At 43.8% G+C, this 26,947-nt stretch overlaps 1 protein-coding gene across 1 annotated transcript in view; it reads left to right on the top strand.

Annotated features, from left to right (window-relative positions):
- LOC112219378 (leucine-rich repeat transmembrane neuronal protein 4) overlaps nt 1-26,736 on the top strand; it is a 115,798-nt gene extending 89,062 nt beyond the window's left edge. Inside the window, exon 3 of the mRNA XM_024380568.2 lies at nt 24,121-26,736. Coding sequence (XP_024236336.1) covers nt 24,121-24,426 — 306 coding nt within the window. The 3' untranslated portion in view covers nt 24,427-26,736. The remainder of the gene's footprint in view (nt 1-24,120) is intronic.
- The last annotated feature ends 211 nt before the right edge of the window (nt 26,737-26,947 follow it).

The following is a 26,947-nucleotide window of genomic DNA, read 5'->3' as shown; positions in this document are numbered from 1 at the left end:
GGTGTGAAGCACATATCTGCACATCCCCTTTAGTTCCCCATTGATGAACCTGTTTGCAGTGAAGTGTTGAGCATTGTGTTGTTTCGTTGTACGGGCTTTAGATTGAGACAAACAGTCATCATGAGCACAGGTAGACATTGCTAAGGAAATAAAGGAAATTGGTGATGTCGGGCAGGCGCGGAGGGGTGGGGGGTTGGCCTTGGGGACCGATGGATGGCGTGACGGCGTGACACTCAGATGCAGCTGGGGATTTCATGAAGTCGCAGCAAAAGCTCAGTGGCACGTCACCGTAACTGGCTTTCAAAGACTGGGATTGACACTGCCTGTGGGCTGCCAGACACAGAGAGCAAGAGAGCGAGAGAGAGAGAGAGAAAGACTGCTGAGCCTCACCGTATGTTAGCCTCACAGAGAGTGGAAAGGCTGGTTAGTAATTCAGTCACTTCAGTTCCTCCCAATTGAAATCACGATGAAAAACCCCATCAACGCTCACTTGACAACCCACGTCACTGGTCCTAACGACAGTTCATTTATGGTATGTCGATTACTCTATAGGCTCAACATGCAAGCTGGCAAACCATGCGTTCCTACATGAAAATATACTACAGTTTAGTACTACACAGTGGCGTAGTACAGTTTCACGGACCCCCCACTCAAGGTTCGAGCAAGCCCCCCCCTGCCTTGGAGGGGTGTGCTACGCCAGTGAAACTACAGTACTTACTATAGAATTCTGTAGTAAACTGTTGTATACTGTAGAATATTATGCTGCACACCGTAGTATACATCTATCATGTGTAGTACTAACTATAGAATGTTGTAGTATACTGTAAATTACTATAGTAAATACTACAGTATATTAAAAACCACAAAAACACTACAGTCAATAGTACAGTAATGTTCGCAAAAGCACTACAGTCTGCAAAAACACTATAGTTAACACTACAGTCTGCAAAAATACTACAGTTAACACTACAGTCTGCAAAAACACAACAGTTAACACTACAGTCTGCAAAAACACTACAGTTAACACTACAGTCTGCAAAACGACTACATTTATTACTATAGTGTGTACTACCATATTTCATTTGCATATACCCTGCCCATTCCCCTCCCCCATATCCCAATTTGTACCAACCATAAGTGAGAAACTTACATGTCAAATACAGACCATACAGTACATATAAATATATGGATGAGCAATGACTGAGCGGCATAGGCAAGATGTAATAGATGGCATAAAATACAGTATATACATATGAGATGAGTATGTAAGATATGTAAACATTATTAGTGGCATTTTTAAAGGGACTAGTGATCCATTTATTAAAGTAGCCAAGGATTTTGAGTCTGTATGTCGATTTTGAGTCTGTATGTCTGTGTTAGTGATGGCTGTTTAACAGTCTGATGGCCTTGAGATAGAAGCTGTTTTTCAGTCTCTCAGTCCCAGCTTTGATGCATCTGTACTGACCTCACCTTCTGGATGGTAGCGGGGTGAACAGGCAGTAGCTCGGGTGGTTGTTGTCATTGATGATCTTTTTGATCTCCCTGTGACATCGGGTGCTGTAGGTGTCCTGGAGGGCAGGTAATTTTCCTCCGTTGATGCGTTGTGCAGACTGCACCACCCTCTGGAGAGCCTTACCAGGCAGTGATACAGCCACACAGGATGCTCTCAATTGTGCATCTGTAAATGTTTGTGAGGGTTTTAGGTGACAAGCCAAATTTCTTCAGCCTCCTGAGGTTGAAGAGGCGCTGTTGCACCTTCTTCACCATACTGTCTGGGTGGAGAATAAGAAACTGCTTGGCAACCGACCGCATTGCGTTACAGAGAGTGGTGCGGTCAGCCCAGTACATACAGTGCCTTGCGAAAGTATTCGGCCCCCTTGAACTTTGCGACCTTTTGCCACATTTCAGACTTCAAACATAAAGATATAAAACTGTATTTTTTTTGTGAAGAATCAACAACAAGTGGGACACAATCATGAAGTGGAACGACATTTATTGGATATTTCAAACTTTTTTAACAAATCAAAAACTGAAAAATTGGGCGTGCAAAATTATTCCCCTGGACCCAGCTACCTGCCTCCTCCTGTCGTCCTTTACAATAAACACCTGCTATATGTACATGCCTACCTCAATTACCTCGTACCCCTGCACATTGACTTGGTACTGGTACCACTTGTAGAAATATATAAGTTATCATTACTCATTATGTATCTATTACTACTTTTATTATTACGTGTTTTACTTTTCTATTACTTCTCAATTTTCTTTCTCTTGGCAATGTTGGGATGGGCCCGTAAGTAAGCATTTCACTGTTATTCCACACCTGTTGTTTACGAAGCATGTGACAAATAAAAAATATATATATTTTATTTGATTCAGTATTTTTTCATGTAGTTTGTTTACAATACAGATATCAGTATCAAAGCAATATACAAAAAGGAAACCGTTTGCACATTCGGCTTGCAGCATAATGATATTGCTCTGCTATTGTTCTCCCCCTAGCCTGTAACAGAACACTAGTTTCAGCTCACCTCTTACTGCTGAGTGACTTCTGTTCTGCAGCCGCGGAACTCTTGGCACCACACAGTCTTGGGCACAGACTTCTCTGATTAGGCCTGCACCTTGAGTCACAGTTAAATTAAAATGATTATAGAGTCAGCCTTGAAAACCGTCTGGAGAAGCCATTCAATTATGCACCAATCAGCCCTGCTTTTAGCCAAGCTGATTTGGGCCTAGCCCCACTAGCAGGAAGTATAGAAGCCAGTAGACACATACCCCCTTCATCTAACAAAGAGTTTCCCTGCTTCTCTGGCACTGCTATTGTTAGTGTGGATGGTCTAGGGCATTCAACTCTTACCCTACAAGTTCCGGAGCCTGCTGGGTTTCTGTTCTACCTGATACTTAATTTCACCCACCTGATGTCCCAGGTCTAAATCAGTCCCTGTTTAGAGGGGAATAATAAAGAAACACAGTGGAACTGGCTCTGAGGTCCATAGCTGAGTTTGAAGGGTTTAGGGCATTTTACAGTACAACCGTACAAGGCCATTTTGAATTGTGGTTGGACAGAAAAACACAGCAAACTACTCTGAAGATTGACAAGATGGCGCTGGAGAACAAGGCTGACGTTTTACGTATTCCTAACCAATTGTGTTTTTTAAATAATTTCTTTGCGTTGTTTGTAACTTTTTTTAAACGTATTTTGTACTTAATTTTGCTGCTTATGACTGAAAATAACTTCTGGACATTAGAACTGTGATTACTCACCACGGACTGGCAGAATCGTTTTTTTCCTTTAAGGAGTCCAACGAGCCCGATGTGAATTATATACTGCTTTCCCGGGAACAGGCCCAGATGGCCGTCATTTGCGTGAAGAGAAAGCAGAGAAAAAGGGGCCAGAGGGCAGACTGCCTTCTGAGAATTCGTAGGCGAAACAAATAAACCCCCACTTCCTTCCATTCAAACATTCAATCTTTGGAAAATAAAATCGATGACCCACGCGGAAGATTAAACTACCAATTGGACATTCAAAACTGTAATATCTTATGCTTCACGGAGGTGTGGCTGAACGACGACATTATCAACATACAGCTGGCTGGTTATACACTGTATCGACAGGATAGAACAGCGGCGTCTGGTAAGACAAGGGGCGGCGGACTATGTATTTTTGTAAATAACAGCTGGTGCGCAATATCTAAGGAAGTCTCAAGGTTTTGCTCGCTTGAGGTAGAGTATCTCATTATAAGCTGTAGACCACACTATCTACCTAGAGAATTTTCATCAGTATTTTTCGTAGCTGTCAACATACCACCACAGACTGATGCTGGCACTAAGACCGCAGTGAATGAGCTGTATTCTGCCATAAGCAAACAGGAAAATGCTCACTCAGAGTTGGTGCTCCTAGTAGCCGGGTACTTTAATGCAGGGAAACTTAAATCCATCTTACCAAATTTCTATCAGCATGTTAAATGTGCAACCAAAGGGGAAAAAAACTCTGGACCACCTTTACTCCACACACAGAGGCACATACAAAGCTCTCCCTCGCCCTCCATTTGGCAAATCAGATCATAATTCTATCCTCCTGATTCTTGCTTACAAGCAAAAATTCAAGCAGGAAGCACCAGTGAATCGATCAATAAAAAAGTGGTCAGATGAAGCAGATGCTAAGATGCTATGAATTACAGGCAACATCCGCACTGAGCAAAAGGCTAGCGCTGCCGCTTTCAAGGAGCGGGACTCTAACCCAGAAGCTGATAAGAAATCCTGCTATGCTCTCAGACGCACCATCAAACAGGCAAAGCGTCAATACAGGACTAAGATCGAATCATACTACACCAGCTCTCACGCTCGTTGTATGGGGCAGGGCTTGCAAACCATTACAGACTACAAAGGGAAGCACAGTCAAGAGTTTCCCAGTGACACAAGCCTAGCAGATGAGCTAAACTACTTCTATGCTCCCTTCGAGGCAAATAACACTGAAACATGCATGAGAGCATCAGCTGTTCCGGAAGACTGTGTGATCATGCTCTCTGCAGGTGATGTGAGTAAGACCTTTAAATAGGTCAACTTTCACAAGGCTGCAGGGCCAGACGGATTACCAGGATGTGTACTGCATGCACTGACCAACTGGCAAGTGTCTTCACTGACATTTTCAACCTCTCCCTGTCCGAGTCTGTAATACCAACATGTTTTAAGCAGACCACCATAGTCCCTGTGCCCAAGAACACTAAGGTAACCTGCTTAAATGACTACCGACCTGTAGCACTCACGTCTGTAGCCATGAAGTGCTTTGAAAGGCTGGTCATGACTCACATCAACACCATTATCCTAGAAACCCTAGACTCACTCCAATTTGCATACTGCCCTAACAGATCCACAGATGATGCCCTCTCTATTGTACTCCACACTGCCCTTTCCCACCTGGACAAAAGGAACAGCTATGTGAGAATTCTATTCATTGACTATAACTGTGTTCATCACCATAGTGCCCACAAAGCTCATCAATAAGCTAAGGACCCTGGGACTAAACCCCTCCCTCTGCAACTGGATCCTGGACTTCCTGATGGGCCACCCCATGGTGGAAAGGGTAGGTAAAAACACATCTGCCTCGCTGATCCTCAACACAGGGGCCCCTCAGGGTGCGTGCTCAGTCCCTTCTTGACTCCCTGTTCACTCATGGCTACATGGCCATGCACGACTCCAACACCATCATTAAGTTTGCCGATGACACAATAGTGTCATCTGCAACATTTTTATGTTGGTTGTTGATCACCGACAACATCTAGACAGCCTATAGGGAGGTGGTCAGACACCTGGCCATGTGGTGCCAGGACAACAACCTCTCCCACAACATGATCAAGATTGTGATTGCAGACTACAGGAAAAAGAGGAACGAGCATTCTCATCGACGGGGATGTAGTGGAGCAGGTTGAGAGCTTCAAGTTCCTTGGTGTCCACATCACCAACAAACTAAGCACACCAAGACAGTCATGAAGAGGGCACGACAAAACCTATTCCCCCTCAGGAGACTGAAAAGATTTGGCATAGGTCCTCAGATCCTCAAAAGGTTCTACAGCTGCACTATCGAGAGCATCCTGCTGACTGGTTGCATCACCACCTGGTATGGCAACCGCTCGGCCTCCGACCGCAAGGCACTAGAGAGGGTAGTGCATACGTCCCAGTACATCACTGGGGCCAAGCTTCCTGCCATCCAGGACCTCTATACCATGCAGTGTCAGAGGAAGGCCCTAAAAATTGTCAAAAACTCCAATCACCCTAATCATAGACTGTTCTCTCTGATACTGCACGGCAAGCGGTACCAAAGCGCCAAGTCAAGGTCCAAGAGGCTTCTAAACAGCTTCTACCCCCAAGCCATAAGACTCCTGAACTTTAATAACTCTAGCTACATGTACATATTACCTCAACTAACCGGTGCCCCCGCACATTGACTCTGTACCGGTATCCCCCTGTATAAAGTCTCAATATTGTTATTTTACTGCTGCTCTTTAATTACTTGTTACATTTATGTATTATTCATATTTTTATGTTGGTTGTTGGAATTGTTGGTTAGGGGCTCGTCAGTAAGCATTTCCATGTAAGGTCTACACCTGTTGTTGTCACGTTCTGACCTTTATTTCCTTTGTTTTTTCGTTATTTAGTATGGTCAGGGAGTGAGTTGGGGTGGGCAGTCTATGTTTGTTTTTCTATGATTTTGGGATTTCTATGTTTCGGCCTAGTATGGTTCTCAATCAGAGGCAAGTGTCATTAGTTGTCTCTGATTGGGAATCATACTTAGGTAGCCTGGGTTTCATTGTTTGTTTGTGGGTGATTGTCTATGTTAGTTGCTTGTGTCAGCACAGTTCTTATGATAGCTTCACGGTCGTTATTTGTTTATTGTTTTTGTACAGTTTACTTCGTGTTTTTCGTCATCTATTAAATGATGCATTCACACCACGCTGCGCTTTGGTCCGCTTCTTAAGACGATCATGACAGTTATATTCGGCGCTTGTGACTAATTTTTGATTTGATAAGATGTAGGATCTTAATGGCGATATTATATTTGATCAAACCTGTCTCATAGGTGTTTATCCAGTATAAGACTGACCATAGCTAATCTGCTAGGAAATATCATAGCATTCACCTTGATACATGTACCAGCAGTGGCTGCTACCAAACAGTGCTTGTTAGAAGGAAAAAAATGACGTTCTAAAATAGGCCTAGTGTGACACACAGGAACAGTTGTGTCCTTTCAGACATCTGACTTGCTGTGAATAAACAGTGATAATGACTCCTTCCCCTGTGAGCCTTCCTCATTGACTCCAAATAGGACACAACAGCCACAAAGGAGGTGCATCAACTTAGCATAATGGAAGTAAAAGGCAACTTTAGCTCCACGATAGGAGCAGGACAACGAGACAATTTGTAAGGGCTATAATGAGAAAACACGCATAGAATATTTTTCTATTCTCCCTCCAGCTGAACTTCACAAGGCATGTGCAGCCTGCTGATTATAGTCTCACTATCCTGCCACTTATGACATTTATTGTAATGTTTACAACAATATATTATGGTGTTATGATGTATAATTTAAGTGAAGTGTTTTATAACTAAGCATTCCCTCTGTGAGATGGTTTTGAACCAGTCATTGTCAGTTGAGGCCTGTTTCAATTTGGCAGTAGCAATTCTCCAGTAACAGGTAGTGTGATCTTCACAGTGTAATAATATATTCAGATCACTTATACCAGGGAGCACACCGGATTACTGTGATTCCAGGCGTCCTTTAATATCAGCCTTTTCTTATTATATAGACATTGCTGCTTCGGGTTACCTCAAGGAAGTCATTTAGCACGTCAGACGGTCTACCTGAGGTATCACAGACACCGGGAAACAGCAATTACAGCAACAGGGGAGAACCACCGGCCCACTTTTAAGTCAAAACTGAAAGTGAATGAATCCTACATGATTGGAAGGGAGGAGTAAGGATAAGAGTAGCACCACTGTATATCTCTCCTTCTCCTCCTCCCCAGAGAATGCTCTGTGCAGTGAGGCATTCAGACATGTCAAGAGTTTTGTGTGATTGATCCAGAAGAGAGAATCCATAGCCGGTAAGACTGAATCAGCATCAGCCCATTGTGAAGTCTTACTTAACTATACATCGTAATAGAAAGATGTATAGTTATCGTTATATTCTTTTTCTCAAAGCATTTCACTGTTAGGCTACACCTGTTATTTACGAAGCATGTGATCATCACATCAGAGAATATCAAACAGGGCTGTACTGTTGGCTGTGGTAAGGACTTGGTCGAAAAACAGATGTACCTTAGCCTCAATAACTGCCTTGGTATTGATCTGACACAGACAGGGCTGTACCGTAGAGGCTGTGGACGTGGTGAGAGACGCTGTCAGTCAGATGTGTACAGTGCCTTCAGAAAGTTTTCACACCCCTTGACTTTTTCCACATTGTGTTGTGTTACAGCCTGAATTTAAAATGGATTGAATTGAGATGTTGTGTCACTGGCCTATACACAATATCCATAATGTCAAAGTGGAATGATGTTTTTGACATTTTTGCAAATTAATTACAAATGAAACATCGAAGTCAATAAGTATTATAATAATTACTATTATTGAGTCAATATACAAATACAGCATGTATTGACTCAAGGGTGTGAATACATATATTTCTGTATTTCTGTATTTCATATTTTTGTATTTCATATTCATATTTCATATTCAATGCATTTGCATTTGCAAAAAAACACGTTCTCACTTTGTCATTATGGCGTATTGTGTGTAAATGGGTGAGATAGAAAATGTATATAATCCATTTCGAATTCAGGTTGTAACACAATTCATGTGGAATAAGTCAAGGGGTATGAATACTTTCTGAAGGCACTGTATGTGTAGAAGAGGAATCCAATCTCCAAGGTCCTCAAACTCTCAATTTTCAGAAGAATTCAGATCTTCAAATATTTTACATTTGAAGAATTCCCAGTTCTTGTCCTCATATTCCAATATTCACTTCATCTGATATCGTATTCCAAGTATTCACAGGGATTGGGTGGGTTGTGTGTGTGCATGTTGCTATACAGCCAGCAAGGTTGTTGTTGGAAACAAGGCCATTGATTACCAATTTGTGAAAACATCTTTCTGAGTATGTGCCTGCGTGTGCACGTGTGTGTTTAGTATGTAGTATTTTACTAGGATCACCAATCAGCTGCTGCCAAGGCAGTGGCTACTCTTCCTGGGGTCCAAACAGGAAACAAAACACACCTAATAGAATACTTAATATACATAAACCTACATAATCCAATATATAATGCAATGTAAATTACAATACCAAATATATACAAATGTCTGTGTGTCTCTACACAGTCCCTGTTGTGCAGTAAGGTGTTCTTTTTTCAGTTTTTTCAATCTGGTTTTATTGCTAGCTTGAGTTACCTGGGGTGGCAGGGAGTTCCATGTAATCACAGCTCTATTTAATACTGTGCATTTCCCAGCCTCTGTTCTGGACCTGGGACCTGTGAAGAGACCTCTGGTTGTATGTCTTGTGTGGTACCGATTAGTGTCCGAACTGCTTGAACAGACAGTTCGGTACCTTCAACACATGAACACCTCGCACAAAGACCAATAGTGAGGAGAAATTGACATGCATGTCATTGACATTTGCCCTCCGTGTACATCTAAGTGCAATATGTGCAGCTCTGTTCTGGACCAACGGAAATTTGCCTTGGTCCTTCTTTGCCACACATGACTGCACAACTGGGCAGTTGTCCAGGTGTGACAAACCTAGGGCCTGTAGGACCTGTCTGGTTGATTGAGACATCAAGAAAGCAGAGCAACGCCTTATCATGGACAGACCTCTTCCCATTTTAGCAACCATTGAGTCTATATGTTTTGACCATGACAGCTTGCTATCTTGGGTTACACCCAGCAGTTTAGTCTTCTAAACTTGCTAAATCGCCACATTATTCAATAATATATCTAGATGAGGTTTAAGGTTGAGTGTGTAATTTATCCCAAAAACTGTTTTTACTTTCCAGCCTAATGCTAGTTACCCATTCTAAAACTGACTGAAGCTCTATGTTAAAGGGGTCAGTTATTTATTTTACTGTCGTAGCCGGCATGTATACTGTTGAGGCGTCAGCGTGTATAGACACACAGGCTTTTTTCAAGGTCAGTGGAAGGTCATTAGTAAAAACAGAAACAATAATGACCCAAGCCGGCTACCCTGCAGTACACCACACCAAATTTGTATTAGATAGGCTTCAATTAAAGAAAACCCTCTGTGTTCTATTAGATAGGTAACTCTCAATCATGATAAGGCAGAGGGTGTAAATCCATAACACCTACGTTTTTTCAGCAATAGGTTATGATCAATGATATCAAAAGCAGCACGGAAGTCTAACAAAACAGCTCACACAATCTTCTTATTATCAAGTTCTTTCAGCAAATCATTAGTAATTTGTGTCAGTGTCAAGCATGTTGTGTGCCCTTCCCTATAAGCATGCTGAAAGTCTGTTGCCAATTTGTTTTCTATAAAATAACATTGTATTTGATCAAACACCATTTAATTATTTTTTTTGCTAAGCATCGGTAACAGGCTGATTGGTCGTCTGTTTGAACCATTAAAGGGTGCTTTACTATTCTTGGGCAGCGGAATGACCTTTGCCTCCCCCCAGGCCTGAGGCCACACACCATCTTCTAGGCTTAAACTGAAGATGTGGCAAACAGGAGTTGCAATGTATTCCACTACTAACCTCAGCATTTTACCATTCCGGTTGTCTGTGCCAGATGACTTGTCCTTATTAATAGATAGCAAAATGTATTCACCTCTTTTACACCAACTTTGCAGAACTCAAAACTACTGATATGTTGTTATGTGAATTTACTGTTATGAGCAAGTATTACGTATACTAATTTGTCTAGGATTTTTGTTATTTGTGTGTGAGTAGGTGATGTTCCTGTGGGTGCGATAATTTCTAAAGGCCATTGTAAATATTGTTGTGCTGTCAACAATAGCATCCACCAAGAGCCACCTAATGAAATATTTATCAGGGATTTGAGGATCCAAGCTGTTTTAATTACCATTTGCAAAGCAGGCATCTAACCACGTTTAGTAGAGAAACACTGGTCTTGTCACTCAGTATTTGCATGTGTCTCTGTGTGCACCTGTGCTGCTGGGTGCATGTTGTGTTGTTGTTATCTGTGTGCGCGTTTCAAAGAGCAAGCAAGTGATTGAGAGCAAGCGAAACAGAGAGACAGAGAGAAAGAGAAATTGTTAGGAAAAGTTTATAGGGGAAGCAGCTGTGCCATTTCCGTCTCTTGCAGTGCTGCATCAAGGTCTAGGAATGTGCCAAGTCGTTACACTAATTACCTGGCCCTACACTGTCTGAATCGTGCCTAGCTTCCTGCCTAGCAGTCCTAACCTGTATCCATTACCTCTGATTGATATTCAGCTCTGTGATGCACCAGCCTCAGAGGTGCAGCCTGGTCAAGGTTTCTCAGTGAAATGTTCTCTTTGATTGTGAAGAGTGATCACGATGTACGCTGTGTGTATGAAAACAACATATCTCTGTAGGGGCTGTTTCCAACAACCTGGATTCTTCTTCCCCCATCACTTTAGCCCACATGGTTAATTATTTTTTACAGTTTAAAATGTACACCCCCTCATTAATTCAGCAGTCCACAATCTATCATAATTACTACCAAATAAGTGGTTGTTGCTTTAATTAAAATTAGTCGCTGTGATGCTCACTCATTAGAATACCCAGTATCACACACACACTCACTCAAACACACACATAAACACACACTTAATCACATAAAGAAAACAGTCAAACTAAGCAATGCCAAACTCAAATAAGCTATACCCGGCATTGCACCGAGACTGCTTCTCACACTGCTGTACCTTCTCGCTAATGCAATCACACAAAGAGTGGTGGGCGAGGAGAGAGGAGCGGCATTACACCACACTATAATTACAGCCTGACATTTCACAGCAAACTCCCCTTTTCAGCTGTGTAAGCCCTAAATGAAATTCTGTTGAAACGGGAAATCAACTTTATGAGTAAAACCCCTTTGTCCAGATAGCATTTTTGTGCTGTTGAACCTGCTGCACCTGTATTATCTATATACCTTCCTTTGTTTGGTACTTACAGTACAAGAAAAATAACTCCCAGTGCTTTTACTGTCTTAGAGCGATATGGCCGAGGAGGATGAGATCATGAGGAAATTGAGTGACCTCATAGTGCTGCCTACCATTTAGAGATGCATCTCTTACCTATATCATGTTTATTTCTATTACAAGCAAATACCTTTGGAGAAAGGACAATACAAGTGAGTCAGAGAGTGGGCGAGAAAGGCAGAGACAGTGACGGAGATAGCTAGGTAAGTTAAAATGTTATGTACATTAGAGAGTGGGAGAGACAGGAAGAGACAGGGACGGAGATAGCTAGGTAAGTTAAAGTTCGGTATATTAGAGAGTGGGAGAGACAGGAAGAGACAGGGACGGAGATAGCTAGCTAAGTTAAAGTTCTGTATATTAGAGAGTGGGAGAGACAGGAAGAGACAGGGAAGGAGATAGCAAGGTAAGTTAAAGCTCTGTATATTTATTTTATTTTATTTTTAATTTCACCTTTATTTAACCAGGTAGGCAAGTTGATAACAAGTTCTCATTTACATTTGCAACCTGGCCACAGAGTTACACATGGAGTAAACAAACATACAGTCAATAATACAGTAGAAAAATAAGTCTATATACAATGTGAGCAAGTGAGGTGAGATAAGGGCGGTAAAGGCAAAAAAGGCCATGGTGGAGAATTAAATACAATATAGCAAGTAAAACACTGGAATGGTTGATTTGCAGTAGAATAATCTGCAAAGTAGAGATAGAAATAATGGTGTGCAAAGGAGCAAAATAAATAAATAAATACAGTAGGGAAAGAGGTAGTTGTTTGGGCTAAATTATAGATGGGCTATGTACAGGTGCAGTAATCTGTGAGCTGCTCTGACAGCTGGTGCTTAAAGCTAGTGAGGGAGATAAGTGTTTCCAGTTTCAGAGATTTTTGTAGTTTGTTCCAGTCATTGGCAGCAGAGAACTGGAAGGAGAGGCAGCCAAAGGAAGAATTGGTTTTGGGGGTGACCAGAGAGATATACCTTCTGGAGGGCGTGCTCCTGGTGGGTGCTGCTATGGTGACCAGCGAGCTGAGATAAGGGGGGACTTTACCTAGCAGGGTTTTGCAAATGACCTGGAGCCAGTGGGTTTGGCGATGAGTATGAAGTGAGGGCCAGCCAACAAGAGCGTACAGGTCGCAGTGGTGGGTAGTATATGGGGCTTTGGTGACAAAACGGATAGCACTGTGATAGACTGCATCCAATTTATTGTGTAGGGTATTGGAGGCTATTTTGTAAATGACATCGCCGAAGTCGAGGATTGGTAGGATGGTCAGTTTTACAAGGGTATATTTGGCAGCATGAGTGAAGGATGCTTTGTTGTGAAATAGGAAGCCCATTCTAGATTTAACTTTGGATTGGAGATGTTTGATGTGAGTCTGGAAGGAGAGTTTACAATCTAACCAGACACCTAGGTATTTGTAGTTGTCCACATATTCAGAGCCGTCCAGAGTAGTGATGTTGGACAGGCGGGCAGGTGCAGGCAGCGATCGGTTGAAGAGCATGCATTTAGTTTTACTTGTATTTAAGAGCACTTGGAGGCCACGGAAGGAGAGTTGTATGACATTGAAGCTCGCCTGGAGGGTTGTTTACACAGTGTCCAAAGAAGGGCCAGAAGTATACAGAATGGTGTCGTCTGCGTAGAGGTGTATCAAAGACTCACCAGCAGCAAGAGCGACATCATTGATGTATACAGAGAAGACAGTCGGTCCAAGAATTGAACCGTTTGGCAACCCACAGAGACTGCCAGAGGCCCAGACAAAAGACCCTCCGATTTGACACACTGAACTCTATCAGATAAGTAGTTGGTGAACCAGGTGAGGCAATCATTTGAGAAACCAAGGCTGTCGAGTCTGCCGATGAGGATGTGGTGATTGACAGAGTCGAAAGCCTTGGCCAGGTCAATGAATACGGCTGCACAGTATTGTTTCTTATCGATGGCGGTTAAGATGTCGTTTAGGACCTTGAGCGTGGCTGAGGTGCACCCATGACCAGCTCTGAAACCAGATTGCATAGCGGAGAAGGTATGGTGGGATTCGAAATGATCGGTCATCTGTTTGTTGACTTGGCTTTCGAAGACCTTAGAAAGGCAGGGTAGGATAGATATAGGTCTGAAGCAGTTTTGGTCAAGAGTGTCCCCCCCCTTTGAAGAGGGGGATGACCGCAGCTGCTTCCCATCTTTGGGAATTTCAGACGACACAAAAGAGAGGTTGAACAGGCTAGTAATAGGGGTGGCAACAATTTCGGCAGATCATTTTAGAAGAAAGGGTCCAGATTGTCTAGCCCGGCTGATTTGTAGGGTTCCAGATTTTGCAGCTCTTTCAGAACATCAGCTGACTGTATTTGGGAGAAGGAGAAATGGGGAAGGCTTGGGCGAGTTGCTGTGGGGGGTGCAGTGATGTTGACCGGGGTAGGGGTAGCCAGGTGGAAAGCATGGCCAGCCGTAGAAAAATGCTTATTGAAATTCTCAATTATAGTTGATTTATCGGTTTCCTATCTTCAGTGCAGTGGGCAGCTGGGAGGAGGTGTTCTTATTCTCCATGGACTTTACAGTGTCCCAGAACTTTTTTGAGTTTGTGTTGCAGGAAGCAAATTTCTGCTTGAAAAAGCTAGCCTTGGCTTTTCTAACTGCCTGTGTATATTGGTTTCTAGCTTCCCTGAAAAGTTGCATATCACGGCGGCTGTTCGATGCTAATGCAGAACACCATGGGTTGTTTTTGTGTTGGTTATTAAGGGCAGTCAGGTCAAAAAAATAAATAAATAAATAAATAAAAAATGGTCTGGAGAGAGAACCAAGGGCTATATCTGTTCCGGGTTCTAAATTTCTTGAATGGGGCATGCTTATTTAAGATGGTGAGGAAGGCATTTTTTTTAAAATAACCAGGCATCCTCTACTGACAGGATGAGATCAATATCCTTCCAGGATACCCCGGCCAGGTCGATTAGAAAGGCCTGCTCGCTGAAGTGTTTCAGGGAGCGTTTGACCGTGATGAGTGGAGATCGTTTGACTGCTGACCCATTACGATGCAGGCAATGAGGCAGTGATCGCAAGTTGGTTAGGATGATATCTATGAGGTTGCCCGTGTTTACGGCTTTGGGGTAGTACCTGGTAGGTTCATTGATAATTTGTGTGAGATTGAGGGCATCAAGATTAGATTGTAGGATGACTGGGGTGTTAAGCATGTTCCAGTTTAGGTCGCCTAGCAGCACGAGCTTTGAAGATATATGGGGGGCAATCAGTTCACATATCGTGTCTAGAGCACAGCTGGGGGCAGAGGGTGGTCTATAGCAGGCGGCAACGGTGAGAGACTTGTTTATATTTAGAGATTGGGAGAGACAGGAAGAGACAGGGACGGAGATAGCTAGGTTAGTTAAAGGTCTGTATATTAGAGAGTGGGAGAGACAGGAAGAGATAGGGACGGAGATAGCTAGGTAAGTTAAAGTTCTGTATGTTAGAGAGTGGGAGAGACAGGAAGAGACAGGGACAGAGATAGCTAGGTAAGTTAAAGTTCTGTATATTAGAGAGTGAAGAGACAGGAAGAGACAGGGACGGAGATAGCTAGGTAATTAAAGTGCTGTATATTAGAGAGTGGGAGAGACAGGAAGAGACAGGGACGGAGATAGCAAGGTAAGTTAAAGTTCTGTATATTGGGATGGGGGTCACCTAGGTCGTCCTGACATGTCTTATTAGTCAGGTCTTTAATAGCCTGTACAACGTCAGGCTCACTCCTTCCCAATATCTCTGATTAAATTCAGACAGACACAGCCTAGCGTGGAGCCAAGACTGGCCACACAGTCCTTATTTTGCCCTGTGGTCATCACTTGCACAGAGCACCCAGGGTTCAGGCCAAGTAATCTGGAATGTTTAAATTCACAAAGAATAGCAGAAAAATATTAAACTAATGGGATCCCTTTGACACAAATAACACCTCACCATAACTTCCTTTATACCCATTAGAGTGTTGGACAAGTAACCGGAAGGTTGCAAGTTCAAACCCCCGAGCTGACAAGGTACAAATCTGTTGTTCTGCCCCTGAACAGGCAGTTAACCCATTGTTCCTAGGCCGTCATTGTAAATAAGAGTTTGTTCTTCACCGACTTGCCTAGTTAAATAAAGGTTCAAAAAATAACAAATAATTGCACTTGCTTAATAAGAACGAATGTTCTAGCAGTTGTTGTTTGAGTGTTTGCATCAGTCAGACTGTGTAGAGGATGGCTTTTTACTCATTATTACAGTATGTCTTTTCGGTCAACCCGGCATTACCATGATGAACTATAGATGACTCACTCTAGAACTTATAGCCCCATGCTGACTTAGACTAAATGAAAGCCATGTGAAGTACCTACAAGGACACCCTGTTGTCTTTTTGCATTAATTCTCATCCCCTTTGTTTGAGTTAACTGAATAAGCTCCATCCATATTCATGGGGGACACTTGTGATGATTTGAATGAGCAAACACACTAAGCCCTTCTATTGAATAAAAAACAACAACATATAAGAGTCTACGGACAGATTCCCTAATGAATGAATCTAAGGTCGTTGACCCCTGTGTCAGGACAGTGCAGACACAGATTTATCCTTGAGCGATGCAAGGAACTGTGGACTAAAAGAGCAGTACATGACATGTCACGACAGAATCTCTTGCTCCCCCTCTGAGTGGAGAAGCAAGTGTTTTATATTCCCAGTAGCAGCTACAGAGCCTGTCGAACTCTGAGAGGTTCGAGTTGTTGGCCATTTTAGCCGTACTACTTTTCCATGTAGCCGCAGAAACGCAGCAGAGAAATCAATAGCAGCGGTAATAATACTCTGTGTTGAATGTGAAAGACTAGGGCATGGAGTACAAGAGCAAAACTTGGGAATGCAGTACAGGGGGACCCGTGTTGAGCATTGACTAACATTCCAAGGCCCATTTGCTGTGATCTGTCCTTAGAACCTCCTCTAGTGTCTGTACAGCTGAGGACACAGTGCATCAACGGTGGGCAGATGCTGGTGCGTGAAGGGGGCAGCGAACATTTTATTTAGCCCTGTATGTGTGTGTGTATGTCAATGCGTGTGTGTGTGTGCTTATGTGTGGAGTGAAGCCGGTTAATTTGTGTGGTGTCAGAGACCTGTAATCAATACTGCAGTGCACATAAAGGGAGTGGCGTGCATTAAGGAATTAGCAGGAGGGTAACAGCTTGTTTAGAGAAACACTTAGATTTAAATACACACATGTGGATAACACACCTGGATAACACACCCATAAAGGAAAACTCTGCCCCACTTCCAGGGCTATCTGCCAAATTATGACTGAGGACAGAGGGTGTCAGAGCTCTGTAGACAGGGCCAAAAGCCTGGGTGAAGAGTTTTGTGACAAAGCTGACTCGGTAGCTCTGGTCACAAACGCGCATTAACTCCCCTTATAAGCTGTTTAGGGAGTTCATGTTTCCCCACATACTTTATGTAGTAATTCATTTATCCTAAATATATATAATTTTGTCAGTATCATGGGTATTTACTGTGCGCAAGGCTATTTATGTGTAGTGGAAATGTTTGGTCAAGTTGCATTGTGACGTATTTCAGTTTCACATTTAAATGCAGTGATTTACCACTTTGCAATCCTCCCAGTGGATGTGATGTTTAGGTGCACATGAGCACTTGCTACACTGACGAGAAAAGTGTGTTTATTTAAATATTATAATGCGTCCTGTGTTTGAAGTTCGCGTGTCTCGAAGCTTCATGTCTTGTCTGTCATGTCCGGGCAAAATGGGTGCGTTGCTCCATAAGGAGTATGTTTTCCCACCTGTTGGCCTGCAGAACTATTATTATGAAATGTGTATTCATTCATGGAAAGTATTCTCGCTATGAGGATAAGCTAGGAATGTTTCAGATGTTTATTTAGATGGAATATGTAAATGTGGGTATAATGAAGATGTCTGTTACATGATTTGATATGCCATATTTGGGTAAAGAGCTCCATGGTTAATGGTTTGGTCCATAGGGAAGGGCCATATATATAAAAGGTACCTGTTTCACCTATGAGCAGGAGTTATGTTCAGCTCTGGTATGTGAGCTGGAGTTATGTTCAGCTCTGGTATGTGAGCTGGAGTTATGTTCAGCTCTGGTATGTGAGCTGGAGTTATGTTCAGCTCTGGTATGTGAGCTGGAGTTAGCTCTGGTATTGAGCTCTGGTATGTGAGCTGGCTGGAGTTATGTTCAGCTCTGGTATGTGAGCTGGAGTTATGTTCAGCTCTGGTATGTGAGCTGGAGTTATGTTCAGCTCTGGTATGTGAGCAGGAGTTATGTTCAGCTCTGGTATGTGAGCTGGAGTTATGTTCAGCTCTGGTATGTGAGCAGGAGTTATGTTCAGCTCTGGTATGTGAGCTGGAGTTATGTTCAGCTCTGGTATGTGAGCTGGAGTTATGTTCAGCTCTGGTATGTGAGCTGGAGTTATGTTCAGCTCTGGTATGTGAGCTGGAGTTATGTTCAGCTCTGGTATGTGAGCTGTGTGGGGAGGCTGTCCATAGCCTGGTATACCCCAATCTGCTATAGTTGGTTTGGCAAGGTAGGACTGATTGAGGCTTAGGTTTTCGATTCAAACCTCTATTTTGAGAGTCTGTTCATTTTGTAAATATTCATTGGATTTTGTCATTCACCTGGAACTACCTTCACTGGACACTATTTTGCACCTGATCCAGCTGTCTCCTGCTAATTACTGCCCTTAAGGTTGTCCCAACATCCGGTCCTTACGACAAGCTTAGTCATTTGTTAGACTGTTGGGTTTGTTTTACAGCAGATGATGATTGCTTACGGAATGGAATAGGAATGCCAGAATGTTCACTTCACTCACTTAGCTAGCACGGACACACACACATACACGGACACACACACATACACGGGCACACACACATACACGGGCACACACACATACACGGGCACACACACATACACGGGCACACACACATACACGGACACACACACATACACGGACACACACACGGACACACACACATACACGGGCACACACACATACACGGGCACACACACATACACGGGCACACACACATACACGGGCACACACACATACACACACATACACGGGCACACACATACACGGGCACACACACATACACGGGCACACACACATACACGGACACACACACATACACGGACACACACACATACACGGACACACACACATACACGGGCACACACACATACACGGGCACACACACATACACGGACACACACACATACACGGACACACACACATACACGGGCACACACACATACACGGACACACACACATACACGGACACACACACATACACGGGCACACACACATACACGGACACACACACATACACGGGCACACACATACACGGGCACACACACATACTAACCGGTGCCCCCACACATTGACTCTGTACCGGCACCCCCCTGTATGTATTGTTATTTTTATTTTTTACTTGTTACTTCTATCGCTTAATCTTATCCGTATTTTTTGAAACTGCACTGTCGGTTAGGGGCTCGTAAGTAAGCAATTCACTGTAAGGTCTACTACACCTGTTGTATTCGGCGCATGTGACTAATAAAATTTGCTACACACAAACATTTGATACACAAACACACACACACACACACACACACACACACACACACACACACATACACACAGATACAAATGGGCACACGGTAATGGACTGTACGTACATGGATTGCAGCTGCTTTCCTCTGGGGTCATGCTTTGTTTTTGTAAATGTAATGATGTTTGGCTAAACTTCCCCTCAGACACCGTCTGTTTTTCTGGGGCTGAAAACCTGTCTGGTGGGCTCCATGTCATGGATGCCCCCAGTGCAATATCTGTGCCATCTAAACCCGCACGCAAGGAAAGGACAACATTAATGTTGCAGACTCACGCACCTACACAGTGACACACACACTTACACTGGGTGTACGAAACATTAAGGACACCTTCTCATTCCATGACAGACCAGGTGAATCGAGGTGAAAGCTTTGAGGCTGTTTTGAAGGCAAAAGGGGGGGGGGTGCAACTCAATATTAGGAAGGTGTTCTTAATGTTTTGTACACTCAGTGTATAGGCCACACATATAGCCATGTTATTTTTCTCGTTATTGTTATTCGTGATTCACTGTGTATTTATTCCTTGTGTCATTATTTATATTTTAATGTCACTTTTTAAAAAATCTTTAACTCTGCAAAAGGACCCGTAAGTAAGCATTTCACTGTTGGTCTTCACCTGTAGTTTACGAAGCATGTGACCATTTTTTATTTATTTTATTGGATATATTTAGGCCTACAGTTCAGCAGACACACACACACACAAAGAGAGGGAGATCACTCATGTTGCAAACACATTATGAAAACAGAGCTTTACCCCTGATAGCATTATAAGTACCTTACCAAATCAGCACTCTGGAACACAATTATTTCTATTCCGTATAATCAGAGTAAGTGAAGTATTTTCATGACAAGTGAATTACATTTAATTAAATATATATCACATTGAAATAAATTATGGTAATGTCTTTCCACGCGGGATTCTTTTTTAGCAGCTGCAAATGACAGTGCGTTTCCGGTCACTGTGCACACTGCTATCCGTAATGAGTAGCAGGCATGTGCGATGGATACACTTCTCTGAATGTGACCTTCCAGAGCACAGAGAATCAATGGCTCTGATTCACTCTCACATCCTGGTTCCTAAGAGACTACCTGGAAACATACTGTAAGGTCATATTGCAAATGCATGAGTATGGGTCCGCTCTCCATCTTTCCCCTTTGCTATAGTATCCTAGTGCCCAGACAGACAGACGAGGCGGAGCTGAGAGGATCAAAGTGAAAGTGTTTCGGCGAAGCGGTCCAAGGGAACCATTTGCATTGTCTTTGCCCGAGGCACTGTCACTGTTATAAATATTAACCAATGGGGACATTTTTCTCTCTTTGGAGACAAACAAAAAGAACAATGTAAGCCAATTAAGCTGGTTCATCACACCAAGCGCATCAGTCTGAGATTTACACCTAATTCCATTCCACTCCTCTCTGAGGAGACAATTCAATCACAAAACGCTGAGGCCAGAGAGTGCTGTGGAGTTGCTGCTAGACCGCCAGGTGTGTGTTAACAGGTTCTGTCTCTCTCTCTCTCTCTCTCTCTCTCTCTCTGTCTCTCTCTCTGACACACACACACACACACATTCCTAGCATTCTGGGCAGATTTATGCCCTGGCACTTCGACAGAATCCACTGAAACAGTTAGGAGTTAATATCCGTTAATTAATCCTAGGGGGGAGGGGTGTGTGGGGGGAGGAGGGAGGAGAGACTCAGAGAGAGGGGGGAGTAATCCGCTGAGTGCACATAATGTAATGAGTATAGGTCTAGCTTAATGGAGTCCATTTGAGAGAGGGGGGAGGGACAGATTTGTGAAAAGAGGTCATACTTTCTCTGTAGTCTGTACAGTTGGTTTTTTTTCTGTATTTATTGACATAGGCCAGTCTGTTCCCAGTCAGACTAGTCAGGAATTGGAACCTATGCCTTAACAGGGTTGGGGTCAATTCCATTTCAATTCCAGTCAATTCAGGAAGTAGTCTGAAATTCCAATTCTCTTCAGTACTTTTCAATGAGGAAATTGGCATTTTGTTTACTTTCTGAATTGACTGGAATTGAAATGGAATTGGCCCCAACCCTGCTAGACATTAGACACCAAATCAAGTCAATATAGCTCAGTGGGACTATATGTTCTGTATCTGTCTGATCTCTTTAACTTTGCGCACGACTACTTTGATTGTTATTCCACACCTAGGGACTATTCTGCCTGTGGTAACTCAACTATCTGAATGACTGATCTTGCTCAACTGACTGGGTCCATGACTTCTACTCTTGTATAAACCTTGAATCCATGTTACCCAAAGAGGAGGCTCATTTTGTTTTTGCTCTGTCAGCCAACAGACTAGAGAACTTATAGGGCTGAATTGATGCAGTGTCCTCCCAGACAAGACAGCACCCTTGGAATTATTTATCTCTCTCTCTGTTTTCTTTCTTAGCTTCCTATTTGTTGTTGTTGTTTGTTTTGTTTGTTTCTTGTCACAGCCGCCATTGTAAGATCTGATCGTCTATCATCGCTGTCAGGCACATGTGTTTAATTCCAGACGACTGCCATCTCTCACTGTTGTTTCTGGGCACCTTTCAACCTCCACTAATTGGCCTTTGTTAAGGCAGTGAACTCAGGCAGTGAGTTGGGGAAAACGCTGGAAGTCCCTCATCTGTTTGTTTGGCACTGTGCTCCGGTTGGGGAGGGACTGGGAGACTTGACACAGCACCAAATGTGACGAGTGCTTCTGGCACTGACACAAGTGACATGGTGATGGAGCGAGCATAGTGATTTTGAGTTATGTCATTGTACTTGAATGAGGGGAGAATGCTGTAACAGCAGTGAACATCCTGTGTCTGTGGCTGATTTTGTATCATTTGTGGTTGTCTAGACTCTATGGATCTCTGCTTCAGTTTACACTGATCCTCTCTTTTATTTACGACATATTTATGTATGTGGACGGCTGCATGACTATTTGAAAATAGAAATCAGCATGGTGTACACCATATAATAAGACAGATGCTACGCTCACATTGGGTAAAAAGACATCGAGCAAAAGCTATTGTGTTTCTACCCACATTTGCAAAGAAAATGTTGTGATCCATTTAATAAACACAAGAGACCAGCAAAATGGATAATGGATAAGGGTGTGGCAGTAGCAGGAACAGTGGCACCCGGTACTTTCACACAAATATATTGTAAATAATACAAGCAACTTCAATTGCTAATGTCTCTGAACAGGGAAAAAAAACATCACCGGATTTGCACGGAAATAAATGACATAGGATGAAGAACCAATACTCAAAGTGCAGCTCCATACTACTTGTCAGACAGTTGTTGGGGTGGGATTGGCATAGTGTGTGGGGTGTTTGTGGGTGGCATGGTGAGTGGGGTGTTCGTGGGTGGCATGTTGTGTGGTGTGTGGGGTGTTTGTGGGGGCATGTTGTGTGGGGTGTTTGTGGGTGGCATGGTGTGTGGGGTGTTCGTGGATGGCGTGGGGTGTTCGTGGGTTGGCATGGTGTGTGGGATGTTTGTGGGTGGCTAGGTGTGTGGGGTGTTCGTGGGTGGCATGGTGTGTGGGGTGTTCGTGGGTGGCATGGTGTGTGGGGTGATCGTGGGTGGCATGGTGTGTGGGGTGTTCGTGGTTGGCATGGTGTGTCGGGTGGGGTGTTCGTGGGTGGCATGGTGTGGGGGGTGTTCGTGGGTGGCATGGTGTGTGGGGTGTTCGTGGGTGGCATGGTGTGTGGGGTGTGTCGTGGGTGGTATGGTGTGTGGGGTGTTCGTGGATGGCGTGGGGTGTTCGTGGTGGCATGGTGTGTGGGGTGTTCGTGGGGCATGGCATGGTGTGTGAGGTGTTCGTGAGTGTCTTGGTGTGTGGGGTGTTCGTGGGTGGCATGGTGTGTGGGGTGTTCGGTGGGTGGCATGGTGTGTGGGGTGTTCGTGGGTGGCATGGTGTGTAGGGTGTTCGTGGGGGACATGGTGTGTGGGGTGTTCGTGGGTGGCATGGTGTGTGGGGTGTTCGTGGGTGGCATGCTGTGTGGGGTGTTCGTGGGGGACATGGTGTGTGGGGTGTTCGTCCATATTGTCCAACTTCCCAATTCACCTCTTTGTTGACAATGTTTTGATCTGAAACGGATCTTCCTCATGTCTTTCTCAATAGTCCAAATCAGGTGTTGGGTACTATACTGATATGTAATGTAAATATATAATAAATATAATTGAATGTAAATCCTTTTAATTAAAAGGGCCAATTTGTGTACAATCAATTAGCTTAATTTTCCAGAGATCAAATTAAATGTCAGCAAAATAATTTTGTGGGAATGCTCATCTATTCTGTTTTTAACGACAGAAAAGATTTCAGAATAATCTGAGATGGTGTCATGGCTTGCTGAAATGATATAGAACGATAAGTGACTGTGATATGTGGTTGTTCCAGCTAGCTGTCTTAAGATGAATGCACTAACTGTAAATCACTCTGGATAAGAGAGTCTGCTAAATGACTCAAATGTAAATGAATGACTAATTTAGTGAATTGATACACATTGTTATTGTTTTCTGACAAACGACTCACTGTTTGACAAAAATATTTGTTTGAATTGTAGATATTATTATAATTATTCATGATTATTTGTTCCCAACTGCTTGTTGATATCTAGAGTGCTCAGAGCTCTCAACAAAAAATAGAAGCATTTGAGATTGACATCTCTGATGTTTTTTTCTCTCTGCCCCTCCTCTCCCTCTCCCACCTAATTTCTCCCACATTCTCTCTCTCTCCCTCTGCCATTCTCAATCCCTGCGTCCTCCCTCCCTCCCTCCCTCCCTCCCTCCCTCCCTCCCTCCCTCCCTCCCTCTTCTAAACAGGCCCCGCACCAGATGGGCGCCCTAACGTACTACCGGTATGAGCAGCCTATCGTGGACTACTGCCAAGCCCATCAGCCCCTGCGGCTCAACATGGGCTACGAGGGCCCCCCACAGGGCCTGGAGGAGCTGGGGCCACGCGAGAGGGCCACCATACAGACTGTAGCGCTGCCCACTGTGCCCTCTGCCACCATGGGGGTGAGGGCCAGGCCCCGCTCACCGCCCTCTATCCTTAGAGTCCCGTCCGAGGGCACCGGTGGTCCCTTCCCTCCCCCAGAGCGCACCACCACGCTCACCTTTGGACGCTAACAGCTGGAGCGATAGGCTGTCAGTTGAGGCAGGGTGGGGATGCCACAGATCCACCATGACTCTTGAATAGAGGGCGATGGAGCGGAGTGGTTCTTTGGGGCCTTTTTTAGCACATTGGCATGGGAAGCCACAAGGGGGCGGAGGTGAGGAGAAGAAAACAAAAAAATATCAATTTACATGGCTAGATGCCTTTGGCATCTGGCACCCGGAATGTGACCATTTGAAGGCTGATGCATCCTGGGAGTTCTGCTATCATCTCTCTTTATTTTTCCAAACACTTCAAAGTGGCCCTCCTGCTCCCCTCCTCCTGGCTCTTGGGAAACTTGAAACGTGATGCAACATGCATGACACGTTAACATTAACATCGCTTTGGTTACAGCTCTGGCCCATACAGCGACAACATTGTAGGGTGCCTGCACCAGGGAATGGATAATGACAGTTCTTTCACGCTGTGTTTGGAGTGAAAAAGGAATGTGCAATAAACAAGGTTTCTGGAGGAAAATGAAATGAGGGAGATATAAAGAAAGAGAAACATCATGATACAAAATCATGTTTACCAGAGCTCAAAGGCTTGCTGTTATTCCCATTAAAATTGCCAGTCAGCGGCCATAATGCTATCTAATGGGAATCATTATTTCATTAAAACGAGCTAATTTTTCTGAACAGGAGAATGACGTGGCGAGGGAGAAGAAGTGGAGCATTGTATGATTTCCATGGAGGTCACAGTCTCATGCTAAGTTCTATTCATGTGCTCATGTCATACCAAAGATGTGTTATTTTAGATGTACATACTAGCATTTGTTTTCTTTATACTTTTTGTTTCTGAAAACATCCAAACTGGTACACATTAAATACACGCTTTGGATGGTTTACTTTTTTATAAATGTACGTCTGCCACCTGTATACAGACGTGTACAACCAAACCACATGATATCGTCTACGCAGGCTGCCGAGGCCTGTGTCTGTAAATGGTTGCGGAGCCTACTCCGTTTGCCAAGTTGTCATTACAAAAAGATCATTTGATGTAGTCCGATCTATAGGTAAAATATAGCAAGCATGTGTAATGGCTTGTCGAGATTTGGCAGCTGGCTGGAATTGGCCCACCATGTATTATGCTCTCTATGATCCGAGGAATTCGTGGGTTGATATCTATCTCATTAAATCCTTTAAATGGAATAGCTGGAAGTGAAGTATTAGGGCAGAATGAAGCTCTTTAAAATGCCAATGCTTTGCGATGCTCAGTTTGATCAAATTGGGCAAAGCAGTTAACAAGGATGTCTGCAGGTCCTTCGAGGGACGTCAACTGAAGGTTGAATCTCTTACCACCTGTAAAGGCCTAGCAAGCCATTTTACATATTTGATTTCTCAAAGCAATGCTTCATTTTCTTGTAACTGTTTGTGAGGTGACCGGTAGGTTGGTATTCTGGTGGGTTGGTGATGTACTGCTCCTGTGCTGCCCACTACTCCCTCAGAGACAGTGCAGACACAGAGCCCAGGGCCTCGTGGGGGCTTGTTGGACTGGCTGACACGTTGATGTTCCTTCGACCTCCAGATGAACTCACTGACTGTGGTGAACTGCCACTGGGGATGGATATTGCCTGTTAACAACACAGCCATTTGCCAGCCAGTGTGCCTGACAGTGTTCGGACTCTAACCAGATGAATGTGGACACTCTCTCTGTCACCCATGGCCACTATTGGACATCCTTAACCATTGATTGATGGAGTTGATGATGGACTTGAACATTTGTTGTGGTTGCTTTCAACCGGCATCCCCCACCCTCCAATACTCCCCATGTCCAAATAACAACATGCTATGGTAATTTTTGTATCTGTCTGGATAATTGTCTGTGGTCATCACTGGCCTGCCACAGGAGAAGGTAAGGGCCGAGATATGGATTGGAAAGGGGGGGGGGGGATATGCTTTTGTGATGTTTCTTGACCTGGGAGCAAAAGTGACACTTTTTGAGATGATCAAAGATGTCAAGAAATTCTATAAAATACTCAATCAAAAGGACAAAATCCATCTGGACTTATGTGTCTTGTAAATATAGAAAAAAGTTACATATTTCACTTCTTCTGAAACACAAACTGCTTGTGGCCAGAAGAGGAGCCTTATCCACAAACCAGTGTGAGGAAGGGAGTCTGTCCTGAAGATGGCTTTGGGAGGGAGGTGATGATTCCCACCATTTGCTCTGCTCTCCTTGTTTTAATGATGAATATGTTTCTAACTGCTCCCACATCCCTCCATCACATCCCTCCATCACATCCCTCCATCACGTCCCTCCATCACATCCCTCCATCACATCCCTCTATCCCATCCCTCCATCACGTCCCTCCATCACATCCCTCCATCATGTCCCTCCATCATGTCCCTCCACCACGTTCCTCCATCATGTCCCTCCATCATGTCCCTCCATCACATCCCTCCATCATGTCCCTCCATCATGTCCCTCCATCATGTCCCTCCATCACATCCCTCCATCACATCCCTCCATCACGTCCCTCCATCATGTCCCTCC

The sequence above is a fragment of the Oncorhynchus tshawytscha genome, linkage group LG20 (assembly GCF_018296145.1).
Source record: "Oncorhynchus tshawytscha isolate Ot180627B linkage group LG20, Otsh_v2.0, whole genome shotgun sequence".
Lineage (NCBI taxonomy): Eukaryota > Metazoa > Chordata > Actinopteri > Salmoniformes > Salmonidae > Oncorhynchus > Oncorhynchus tshawytscha.
The sequence above is the reverse complement of the archived record's forward strand: the minus strand, read 5'-3'. Positions and strand labels throughout refer to the sequence as shown.